The 12,996-nt window shown below is 45.5% G+C and overlaps 2 protein-coding genes across 2 annotated transcripts in view; one reads left to right on the forward strand and one right to left on the reverse strand.

Moving 5' to 3' along the window:
• LOC144604451 (uncharacterized) overlaps nucleotides 1-12,996 on the reverse strand; it is a 60,363-nt gene that overhangs the window by 25,011 nt on the left and 22,356 nt on the right. The window lies entirely within an intron of this gene.
• angpt4 (angiopoietin 4) overlaps nucleotides 1-12,996 on the forward strand; it is a 38,885-nt gene that overhangs the window by 19,236 nt on the left and 6,653 nt on the right. The window contains exons 5-7 of the mRNA XM_078418879.1: nucleotides 3,330-3,445; nucleotides 4,547-4,648; nucleotides 9,208-9,374. Of these exons, the coding sequence (XP_078275005.1) occupies nucleotides 3,330-3,445; nucleotides 4,547-4,648; nucleotides 9,208-9,374 (385 nt within the window). The remainder of the gene's footprint in view (nucleotides 1-3,329; nucleotides 3,446-4,546; nucleotides 4,649-9,207; nucleotides 9,375-12,996) is intronic.

Genomic DNA, 12,996 nt, shown 5'->3' on the forward strand with positions numbered 1-12,996 from the left:
TGCGTCGATGCACAGCTATATTCAGGTCACTCCAGAGATGTTTAATCGGGTTCAAGTCCGGGCTCTAGCTGGGCCAATCAAGGACATTCACAGACTTGTCACGAAGCCTCTCCTGCGTTGTCTTGGCTGTGTGTTTAGGGTCGTTGTCCTGTTGGAAGGTGAACTGTGGGACCTTATATAGACAGGTGTGTGCCTTTCCAAATCATGTCCAATCAATTTAATTTACCACTGGTGGACTCCAATCAAGTTGTAGAAACATTCCAAGGAGACAGGGTGAACCTATGCGTAATTTTGAATGTCATAGCAAAGAGTCTGAATACTTATGTAAATGTGATATTTCAGTTATTTCTTTTTAATTACTTTGCAAAAATTTCTAAACACCTGTTTCGCTTCTTCATTCTGACGTATTGTGTGTAGATTGATGATAAAAAAAAAGAATTTAATCCATTTTAAAATATGGCTGTAACGTAACAAAATGTGGAAAAAGTGAAGGGGTCTGAATACTTTCTGAATGTACTGTACATTGTACATGCAACACAGTAACATATAATGGTCTAACACAGGAACATACAATGGTTCAACAAAGGAACATACCATGGTTCACGGGAACATACAATGGTCCAACACAGGAACATATAACGGTTCAACACAGGAACCTACAACTGTTCAATTGAATTCTCTAATTTGTAGTAACTTCATCTTACACTCCCCTCATCCTCCCCTCCCCTCCCTCATTGACTCCTTCCTCCTCCCTCGTCGTTTTACCCGTTCCACAGTTCTCCACATTGTTTCTCTTGAGATCAAGCCTTCCCTCGACAACAATGGACCTACCAGGCACACCTCGCATGAGGTAATATCTCGCCTCCAGCTCTTCACGCTCCCCCCCCCCACCCCCCTACTTTCAGTCTGAAGAAGGGACTTGTCCTGAAATGTCACCCATCCTTTTCATCCAGGTCATATCTGCTTCATTCACTAGTTCTGGCAGTGCATTCCAGGCCCTCACCACCCTTTGTGTAAACAAAAAGTTTCCCTGCACATCTCCTTTAAACTTGAGGAATGGACATGTTAATATCAGCATTAATAGCTGCGGCACACCCCAAATTACCAATTTCCAATCCAATAATGACCCATTTAACCCAGCTTTGGTTTCTGTTAGTTTATCAATTCTTTCTCAATATTAAATACACATTTGGCCGGCACAGTGGTGCAGCGATAGAGTTGCTGTCTTACAGCGCCAGAGTCCCGGGTTGGATCCTGACTACGGGTGCTTGTCTGTACGTTTGTACATTCTCCCCGTGACCTGGATGGGTTTTCTTTGGGATCTCCGATTTCCTTCCACACTCCAAAGACGTACAGGTTTGTAGGTTAATTGGCTTGGTAAAATTGTAAATTGTCCCTAGTGCATGTAGGATAGTGTAAGTGTGCAGGGATTGCTGGTCGGTACCGACTCAGTGGGCTGAAGGGCCTGTTTCCTCACTGCATCTCTCCAACTAAAAACTAAAACAAAAAATTCATCAAGTGCGCACTCTTCCCAGCTTTCCATGAAAATGCAACCTCCTCTTCCATCAAAGGCTGTGATGTGTTTTGCCACACACCAGCTGAGACATCCCAAGCTAAACTGTGTAAAGAGTGCCAACTGTGCAAATGTGCTGAAACATTTAATCGTAGCTCTCTACCACAAATGGAATTGCAAGTTTAGCCGTAAGTTGAGCAAGAATGTTTAATCTTCTCAGGGGTCAAGCCCAGAAACAGTCAGCAAATATCTTGGGGTTTGGCTCAAGAAAGACCTGTCATTAGAAGCAAATTCTTCACAGCAATTGCAAAATAAATGGTTTGTTGCAGATAAACAGAATGTACAACATCAACAACGTATGTGCTACTGAGATGACATTGGTGACACTTCGTCCCAGTTTGCTCAAATGGTGGCAAAGGAATCATCTCATCCAAGATGTCAGGTCAGCTAACTTCTCTCTTCCACTGTTGAGGTATCGGTTCTTTGTGCTCGTCAGCGCAAATGTGGCTTCTATCACGATTCTCCATCACACTCCCACTCTGAACAGCCACACTAGTCTAACCATATCCATTACAAGCTTGAGGAACAGCACTTGTCTTTGCAAAGACACAAAATTCCGGACTAACTCAGCGGGTCAGGCAGCATTTGTGGACCCCATGAACAAGCTGATGTTTCAGGTAGGAACCCCCTTCTTCAAACTGAAAGTAGAGGAGCCCATAATGACCCATTATTGGCTGGGGAAGGTGTGATAACAAAAGGGATACAAGGATGTGAAGATTGGAACTGGTAGAACGACCAGGGAGGGGGAGAGAGGGGAGGAGCAGCAGAAATGCAGGAGTTACTTGAAATTAGTGAATTCATCATTCCTACCGCTGGGTTGTAAGTTGCCCACGAGAAATGTGAGGTGCTAATCAGCATGTTGCATTCCTTGGCACTCAATACTGTATATCAGATATCCAGCCTTTCCTGTTTGCTTCGGAACTTCTCAGACTTTTGTAAGGTTACGTTAACTTGCTTTTTGTCATTTCTCATAAATTAAAAATAAGGGCGGCACAGTGGCGCAGCGGTAGAGTTGCTGCCTTAGAGCACCAGAGACCTGAATTTGATCCTGACCACTGGCCCTCTCTATACGGTTTGCATGTTCTTCCTGTGACAACATGGGTTTCCTCCAGTTATGGCAGTTTCCTCCCACATCCCAAAGGCATGCAGGTTTGCAGGTTAATTGCCCTCTTTAAATTGTCCCTAGTGTGTAGGATAGAGTGGGTGATCATTGGTCACCACGGACTCGTTGGGCTGAAGGGTGTTTCCACACTGTACCTCTAAACTAAACTAAACTAAACTCTGCTTTTCCCTCTCTGTAGATGCTGCCTGATCTGTTGGGTATTTCCAGCATTCTCTTTTGTTTCAGGTTTCCAGCAACTGCTGCATTTTATTTCTCATGGTTGCAATATGTCCTTTTTTGCCTCTCCTCGTTCATCTATTGATTCATGAGCTCTGAGAGCATCACAGGATGTAGAACAGTACAGCACAAGAACAGGCCAGGGGATTGTTCTTGGAGATTCACACACCTGAATCAGACAATGTCCGCCTTCTCTTCACTGACCTGCTGCCTGACTCCAGCAAGTAATATTTCTTCTCTTCTTTTATTTTGCCTACTCATTGCTGGCTTCTTTATTTCTTTCCTTTCTACCACCATTTTCTTTCCTTTCTCCCACCTTCTCTCCATTTTTTCTTCCTTTCCATCATTCTTTGGTCTTTTCATCATTTCTCTCCCTCTGTTCTGTCTTCCCCCCCCCTCCTCCCTCTCCTCAAACAGCAGACACCAAGAAAGAGGAGAAGATCTACAGAGATTGTTCGGAGGCCTTTGCGTCCGGTGCTACTGGAAGCGGTGTCTACACCATCCGTATCAGGAACGCCACCGACCCCCGGCAGGTAATCAGACCCGTTACTCTGCCTTACTCCCTGCACCTGGACTGACCAGGAACTCAATATTAGATTCCAGCAGGGACCAGCAATATAGCGATGGGCGGCACAGTGGCGTAGCGAGTAGAGCCGCTGTCTCACAGCACCAGAGACCCAGGTTCGATCCTGACCTCGGATGCTGACTGCGTGGAGTTTGCACGTTCTCCCTGTGACCGTGTGGGTTTCCTCCAGGTGCTCCGGTTTCCTCCCACATCCCAAAGACGCGCGGGCGGTCGATTAATTGGCCTCTTTAAATTGCCCCCTAGTGTGTAGGGAATGGATGAGAAAGTGGGATAACATAGTGTGTGGATATAAAGAACTGCAGATGCTGGTTTACAAAAATAGACAAAGTGCTGGAGTAACTCAACGGGCCAGGCTGCATCTTTGGAGAGCATGAATAGGTGACATTTTGGGTTGGGACCCTTCTTCAAGCCTAGTGTGAATGGGTGATCGGTGGTCGGCATGGACTTGGTGAGCCGCAGGACTTGTTTCCACGCTGTATCTTTCAAGCTTTGTTATTTTAAATATCCCCAGCTTTTCATCTTTTGCAAACCATTATCCTACATCTTTAGCTGGTTTAATAATCTTGGGTTGTGAGCATCCCAGGCTGCTCTAGATTAATCGCCTAGATCCTGTGGTGAGAAACCCTCGGCAGATACATCATGGGGTGTAAAATGTTTTTTTACACTACTGGGTGTTGGAAAATTAAGTCCTCTGAGAATGGAAGAGAAAATTAATTCTGGGAACTCTCTCAATCTCTTTCTCTCTCCTCTCCACTCTCTCCTCTCCTTCTCTCCCTCCTTTTAATCTCTCACATTCCTGTCTCTCACCCCCTCCCTCTTTTCCAACCTCTCACTCTCTCTCTTTCCCTTTCTCCCTCTCTCTGCTCTCTTTCACTCCCCCATATTTCTCACCTCTCTTTTGCTCCCTACTCTCTCTCCTGCTCTCTTCCCTTCTCTCTCTCCGCGCTCTCCCTTTCTTTCTCTCCTCTCTCTTCCTCTCTCACTCCCTCTCTCTCTTCCCCCACTCTCTCTCTCCCCCCTCTCCCTCTCTCTCTGTCCTCCTCTGCAGGTTTATTGTGACATGGAGACTAGTGGCGGGGGTTGGACAGTGATACAGAGGAGGTTTAATGGCAGCCTGGACTTCCAGAGAAATTGGACCGAGTATAAACTGGTGAGTGAAAAAAACAAACAATTCTTCAATTTCTACAACACCTTCCGCAGCTTCAGACATTTTCCAGCATCTGCAGTTCCTTCCTACACATTCTAAACCACTTGTTAGCTAACGTCGTCTCTTGGTGTAGTCACAATGTAAGGGACATGGCAGTCAGTCCGTGCACAGCGAGCTCTCATAGACTGGAATGAGATAAATGTCCAGACGATAAATATCCAGATATCAAGGCCAGCACGGTGGCTCAGCGGTTGAGTTGCTGCCTTACAGTGCCAGAAATCCGGGTTCGATCCTGACTACAGGTGCTCTCTACATGGAGTTTGTACGTTCTCCCTGTGACCACGCAATTTCCTCCCACACTCCAAAGATGTGCAGGTTTGTAGGTTGGCTTCTGTAAATTGGCTTCTGTAAATTGTCCGTCGTGTGTAGGATAGAACGAGCGTACGGGTGATCTGAAGAATTTGAACATGCTGAAGAGTCTGAGGATGGGTTCTGACCCAAAACATCACCTATTCCTTTTCTCCAGAGATGCTGCCTGACCTGCTGAGTTTCTCAAGCATTTTGTGTCCATCTTTGGTATAAACCAGCATCTGTAGTTCCTTCCAATACAGAGTGTACGAGCTGGTCAGCAGGCACTTGGTGGACCTTGTGGCCTATTTGTACGTTGTATCTCTAATATCAATGGTGATGGTCGAGGAGTGATTACTCTTAGTGATGTCCATGCACCTGAGGGACCGGGGGTAGCCTTAGTTTCACACCTCACACACAGGAGGGCACCAGCAACAATGCTGCACTCCCATAGCAACAACTGTCCACCCCCAGTGCCAACACCCCGCCAACGATCCTTGGCCAACAAGCCCTCATCTGAGAAGACTGTCTTTCCCCAACTTGAAGAAGGGCCTCGACTGAAACATCACCAATTCCTTCTCTTCAGAGATGCTGCCTTATTTTCTTCGCTCCATCTTTATATTTTCCCCATCTTACAGAATTTATGTGTAGTTTATGTACAATATATGTTGTCATATGTTGTCTGAGACTGTGTGCCTGGGTACCAGAAGCTTGAAAGTGTGCTCAGGAACAGCATCTTCCCCTCTCTTATCAGGCTTCTGAACGGTCCTTCTATAAGCTCAAGTACTGTCCAATTTACCTCTACCCCATTGTCGACATTGGACTTTGTCTATAGAACTGGTGCACCACAATGCTGAGCAAAATATTCTGCATTCTTTATCTTCCCTTTTACTCTGCCTATTGTACTTGTGTTTGACTTGATTGTATTCATGTATAGAATGATCTGATCTGCTTGAAGCATGCAAATCAATGATTTTCACTGTACCTCGGTACACATTACTATAAAAACCTAAATCTAAAATGCCATGCTGTTGCAAGCAAATGTTTTATTGTCGCTGTACCTCACCATACACATGAAGATGACAGTAAGCTCAATAAAAGACACAAAGTGTTGGAGTAACTCAGCGGGTCAGACCGCATCTCTGGAGAACATGGATAGGTGATGTTTCCGGTCGGGACCCTTCTTCAGACATATAGTGGGGGAGGAAAGCTGGAAGAGAAGAAGGGCAGGACAAAGCTGACTGGTAACTCTCCCCCACCATTTTTCCAGTTTTCTTCCCTCACCCCCATAACAATCTGAGGAAGAGTCCCGAGCCAAACATCACCCATCCATGTTCTCCACAAATGCTGCCTGAAACAGTTGAGTTACTCGAGCACTTTGTGCTATTTTATGTAAACCAGCATTTGCAATTCCTTGTTTCTCCAACGAAACTCAGTTTAGATTTTCAGTTGCATGAAGTGAGAAAACAACAAGATTGTGCAATCAAATTTCCACTTTCTTTTTGTAAGGCAGCAGCTGCAGTTCCTCGTATACCAACTCCTGACAATAATCTCAACCTGACCTGAGGCAATGTTGGTCATCTCCCTCGGCACATTCGCTTCAGGGAAGGCTGTTTTTTTTCTGGGGGAGAGTGATCGTCATCAAGATAAGGGTTTCCCAGAGTTTGAAGCCTCTGACTGCTTTGGCTTCAAGCCATTCACGAAACCGGGGCTGATGCCAGAAGCCAGCACGGTGTAGAGGCTTCACAGAGTGTGACTTTAAACTACAGATCTCCATTTGTGGACCAGGTCACTGCCCCTGTTCTGGGGTCTTCACTGTGTGACTGAATGCTGCTGATGTGGGAATGATCTCCGATTACACTGAAAGACTTGAGCTCGGCGAATCGGAGCAAGTTTAAAAATAACAGCGAGCTTTGGGAATTGTTAAATGTAGTGTGGGCTGTCAGGAATGTAACTCTTTGCGGGGAGGGGAGCAGATTAAAACCGCTGAACAATGGAGAGGCAGAAAGTCCTGGTAATAATGCCCGTCTCTGCAGGAGGAGGGGACAGGGAGAGGGAACTACGTCGGATGTGTGCGGGGTGGGGATTTTGAATGTACCGCAAAAAAGCTTTGAAGTTGCAAGAAATTGCAAAGAGTTGTAGATGTTGGATATATCTACAGAGACACCACAGAAGGCATCCTATTGAGTTGCATCACAGCTTGGTTTGGGAACAGCTCCACCCAAGACTGCAACAGAGTGGTGAATTTGGCCCAGTCTATCACACAGACCAGACTCCATCTACACCACGCTGCCTCGGAAAAGCAGCCAACATAAAGACTTGCCCCATCCCTGCTAATTCCTTCTTCTCCCTGCTCCCGTCCGGCAGAAGATATAGAAGATTGAAAGCGCACACCACCAGACTCAGGAACAGCTTCTTCCCTTCTCTTATCATGCTTCTGAATGGTCCTTCCATAAGCCAGGGTGTTGTCCGATTCACCTCTACCCCATTGCGGACACTGGACTTTGCCTCCGAAGCTGATATGCTACAATGCTGAGAACTATATTCTGCACTCTGTATCTTCCCCTTTGCTCTACCTATCGTATTTGAGTTTGAACTGATTATATGTATGTCTAGCTTTATCTGATCTGTTTGGATAGCAGGCAAAACAAACCTTTTCATTGAACCTTCGTACATGTGACAATAATAAACCTAAACATAAACCGTTGGGAAGTGGAAATGTGGAGAAGCTTTGCAAGGGTGAGTGAGAGCAGAGGAGGTTTTGGGTTGAGGTGGAGGGGGAAAGGTTGTTCTGGGCAGGGTGGTGATTGAAAAGGTTGTATTATGACTGGGGGGGGGTGGTGTTTGGAAGGGTGGGGGGAGAAAGGGGCAGATGTCTTGGGAAGGTGGGGGAGAAAGTGGGAGATGTTTGTATTACGAGGGAGAGGTCACGATCGAACTCAGGACAATTGGGTTAATGTCAGAGGAGCGTTTGAAGGCTTTGGGCCTGTACTCGCTGGAGGTTAGAAGGATGAGGTGAGATCTCATTTAAACCTACCGGATAATGAAAGGCCTGGATAGAGTGGATGTGGAGAGGATGTTTACAGTATTGTGAGAGTCTATGACCAAAGGGCACAGCCTCAAAATAAAATGGAGATGAGGAGGAATATCTTTACCCAGAGGATGGTGGATCTGTGGAATGCATTGCCACAAATGGCTACTATGGAGGCCAAGACATTGGGTATTTTTAGAGAGGAGATTGATAGGTAATCGTTTAGACAAAAAAGGCTGAAGTAACTCAGTGGGACAGGCAGCATCTCTGGAGAGAAGGAATGGGTGACGTTTCGGGTCGAAAACCTTCTTCAGACTGGAGAAGGAGGGTCTTGACCCTCTGAGTCAAGTGCCTGTCCCGCTGAGTTACTCCAGCTTTTTGTGTCTATCTTCGGTTTAAACCAGCATCTGCTGGTTAGGTAGAATGTCAATTAAAGGGAGAAGGCAGGAGAATGGGGTTGAGAGGGAAAGATAGATTAGCCATGATTGTATGGTGGAGTAGACTCGATGGGCTGAATGGCCTAATTCTGATCTTATGAACTATGAACATGAACATATAGTCCAGCTTCAGAAATGAGCAGGGAAATTGCAGATGGAGTTTAGTCTGAGCAAGTGTGAGGTGTTGCACTTTGGGAGGTCAAATGTAAGGGAAAACATACAATTGATGGCCAGACCCTTAACAGCATTAATGTATAGAGGGATCTTGTAGTCGAAGTCCATAACTCCCTGAAAGTGGCAACACAAGTGGTCAAGAAGGCATAAGGTATGTTTGCTTTCATAGGTCAAGTGAGTATAAGAGTCAGGAAGTTATGATGCAGCTTTATAGGACATTGGTCAGGCTGCATTTGGAGTATTGTGTGGAGTTTTAGTCGCCCCCATTACAAGAAGGTTGTGGAAGCTTTGGTGAGGGTGCAGAAGAGGTTTACCAGAATGATGTCTGGATTAGGATGTATTAGCTCCAGGGAGAGGTTGGACAAACTTGGTTGTTTTCTCTGGAACATGGGAAGTTGTGGGGAGACCTGATAGAAATATATAAAATTATGAGAGTCATGAAAAAGGCATATGGTATACTCGGTTTCATAGGTCAGGGCAGTATAAGAGTCATGATGGAGATGGTTTACCATTATTTCAGTGGATAGATGCCCCCTTAACACACAGCCTCAACTCTCCTATTTCTGGCCTAGGGTTTCGGGGAGAGCTCAGCCGAGCACTGGCTGGGAAACGAAGCCATTCATCGGCTGACCAGTCAACGAGCTTACACCCTACGGATTGAGCTGAGGGACTGGGACGCAAACCACGTCTACGGCTTGTACGAGAGGTTCCGCTTGAGCGGCGAGCGAAAGAAATACAGGTAGTGTAGGTTTCATGCTGTCTCTCCTTCCCCACAGGTGCTGCCTGACCCATGGGTCCTTCCAGCCTTGCTAATTTTATTATAGGTGCTGTTTGTCGGCTCTGGTACGAATAAGATACAGAAGCGTGAAAATGCACACCTCCAGATTCAGGGACAGTTTCTTTCCAGCTGCTATCAGGCAACTGAGCCATCCTACCACAACTAGAGTGCAGTCCTATTATGGTGACCCTTGGACAATCTTTGATTGGACTTTACTAGCTTTATCTTGCACTAAACATTATTCCTTTATCATTTATCTGTACAGTGTGAATGGCTCGATTGTAATCATGTATTGTCTTTCCGCTGATTAGTTGGCTTGCAACGAAAGCTTTTCCCTCTATCTTGGTACACGACAATAAACAAAACTAAAACTAAATGTCACCCACAGTAAAATCATCGGCTCCCCAGCTAAGTTATCACATTCCACACCGTCTTGCTGTTCCAAACAGTCGCACTGTTTACCATGTCTTTGCCAGACATTTTCGAGTGTGGACAATGTAACGCAGGAACAGAAAATAATTGCATGGGTGGATTTATTGTCTCCACTGCAATTATTAAGGAAGCCCTGTACAAATGGAAAGCTAGTAAATAGGCAGAACAATTGTCCATGGGACAATCCTGAAGTTCAGTTCAGTTCAGTTTATTGTCACGTGTACCGAGGTACACTGACAAGCTTTTGTTGCGTGCATTAGGTCATTTGGCCCACTGTGTCTGCCCTGCCATTTAATCATGGCTGATCTATTTTCCCCTCTTAACCCCATTCTCCTGCCTTCGCCTGGTGATGTTTGACACCCTTACTAAGGGTGGCACAGTGGCGCAGTGGTAGAGCTGCCACCTTACAGAGACCCGATTCTATCCTAACATTGGGTGTTGTCTACATGGAGTTTGTACGTTCTCCTTTTTTCATGAGATCACCTCGACTTTAAAGAGCTTCCTCCGCCCTTTGAAGCAGTCAGCATTGTTAAGAAATATTCATTCCCTGATCACTCCCTCTTCTCCCATCTCCTATCGGGCAGAGGATACAAGAGCTTGAAAGCACACATGCCACCAGAACAGCTTCTTCCCCACTGTTATCAGACTACTGAACGGTCCTCTCATAAACTAAGAATTAACGCTGATCTTCCAATCTGCCTCACCGCAGCCTTTACACTTTTTAAATCTGCATTTTCTTTGTAGCTGTAACACTGCATTCGGCATTCTGTTTATTTTCTCATTTGCCATACCTGCTGTACCTGTGCATGGTCCGATTTGACTGCGCAGAGCGCAAAACAAAGATTTATTTCACTGTGTGATGGTGCATGTGGCAATAATAAACCGGTACCAACATCAATAACAAAGTTCCAAAAATTCACCTGCCTGCACGAGGAAAAAGATCATCTTATCTCGTTAAGAGATAAGCCTGTATATTTAAATAGTGACCCCCTGAGTCCAAATTCCCTGACTAAGAGGAAACATCAAGACCTTTCCCACCCTGTTCATTCCTTCCCTCTGCTCCCGTCTGGCAGAAGGTACAGAAGCTTGAAAGCGTGCACCACTTGACTCAGGAACAGCTTCTTTCCCTCCATTATCAGGCATCTGAACGGTCCCCCATAAGTCAGGGTACTGTCCGATTCACCTCTAACTCATTGAGGACATCAGACTTTGTCCCTACAATGCTGAGAATTATATTCTGCACTCAGTTCCCCTGCACTTGACATTAAAAAAACTTATCCCACATAACTCCTTTAAACTTTGCCCTTCTCACTTTAAAGTAGTGCCCCCTAGCCTTTGACATTATCACCCTGGGGGAAAAGGTTCTGACCGTCTATTCTATCTATGTGGCTAGATTGCCCAGCTGAGGATAAGTAAATAACAGACCTATTTTTGTCCAGAAGAGAACAAATCTTCAATCCTGTGGCCAAAGCAAACAGCAGAGTGTTTTCCTAGGGCGGTCTCGACTTGGAGTTGGCGCTGAAGTCTGTAGTGTAGTCAGTATGGCAACCAAAAGGAAGGTCATTGGATCAATGACGGATTAGATGGACTGCTTATCCAACACTTTAGTTTAGTTTAGATGTACAGCACAGAAACAGACTCCTCAGCCCGAATCCAAGCTGACCAGTGATCCCTGTATGCTAACATTATCCTACACACTAGGGAAAATGTACAATTCTTACCAAAGCCAACTAACCTGCAAACCCGCACATCTTTCTAATGTGGGAGGAAACCGGAGCACTTGGAGTCAGAATCGAACCCAGGTCTCTGGCGCTGTAGGGCATCAGCTCGACCACTGCAACACCGTGCCATCCTATAACATTGTTCATCAAGATTCTCTTAACAACAAGCTTTGTATCGGTTTCCTGGTCACACCACCCCTCCCATCGCAAAGGGACTCCCCCCCCAGCAACTCGCATCTGATTAAAGGTAGACCGAAAGTCTCCAATGGGGTAGATGGTAGGACAGGACCTCTCTAGTTGTTGATAGGATGGTGCAGTTACCTGGTAGTAGGGGCGGCAGGGTGGTGCAGTGATAGAGCTGCTGCCAGGGCCGTCTTAACGCATGGGCCTGATGGGCACTTGCCCGGGGGCCCACGAGCATAGGGGCCCCATGCTGATCTGTGTATGTTAAGTGACTTGCAATAAATAAATACTAAAATGTTGCCTATATAATTAACCATGATCCAGTTAAATGACATGTCTGAGGAGCTGTCCCTTTGCATGTAAAGTAATATGAAACCAGTGCATAAGATTTTGTTTTTGAAAGATCAGGACAAAGAACGATTAAAGCACATGAAAGGTTGAAAGCATGTACCATCAGATATAGGAATGGTTTCTTTCCTGCTGTTGTCAAACTCTTGAACAGACCTCTCATAAGCGAAGGATGTATTAGGGTTCTGAGCTACTAGATACCTTTCTGGAGACCCTCCGGCTATCTTTAATCAGACTTTACTGGACTTTACCTTGCACTAAATGATATTCCCTTTTTTGTGCATCTGTACACAGAGGATGGTTCGATTGTAATCATGTAATCAGTCTTTCTGCTGACTGGTTAGCACACAACGAAAGCTTTTCACTGTACTTCGGTACACATGATAATAAACGAAACTAAACTAAATGTTCTTGATCTTCCAATCTACCTCATTGTGGCCCTTGCACTTTTTTCATCTGCATGTTCTCTGCAGCGGTAACACTGTGTTTTTCCCCTCTGTTTCTTTTCTCAATTGACAACACCTGCTCTATTTGTGCATGTGGATACCAGTAACTGCAGATGCTAGTTTACAAAAAAAAGACACAGTGCTGGAGTAACTTAGCGGGTCAGGCAGCATCTCTGGAGACCATGGATAGGTGACTTTTCGGGTTGGGATCCATCTTCAGACTGATTGGGGGCAGGGCCATCTTAACGCATGGGCCTGATGGGCACTTGCCCGGGGGCCCACGAGCATAGGGGCCCCATGCTGATCTGTGTATGTTAAGTGACTTGCAATAAATAAATACTACTTTAAAAATGTAGGTTCAATAAGTGCTTTTTTGGCAACATTTTCGGTCACTAAGTGCTTCTCACAGCGATCTGTAAGTGCTTTTCGCAACAATGTAGTACCCTAAGTCCA

Source organism: Rhinoraja longicauda, chromosome 22, assembly GCF_053455715.1.
Source record: "Rhinoraja longicauda isolate Sanriku21f chromosome 22, sRhiLon1.1, whole genome shotgun sequence".
Lineage (NCBI taxonomy): Eukaryota > Metazoa > Chordata > Chondrichthyes > Rajiformes > Arhynchobatidae > Rhinoraja > Rhinoraja longicauda.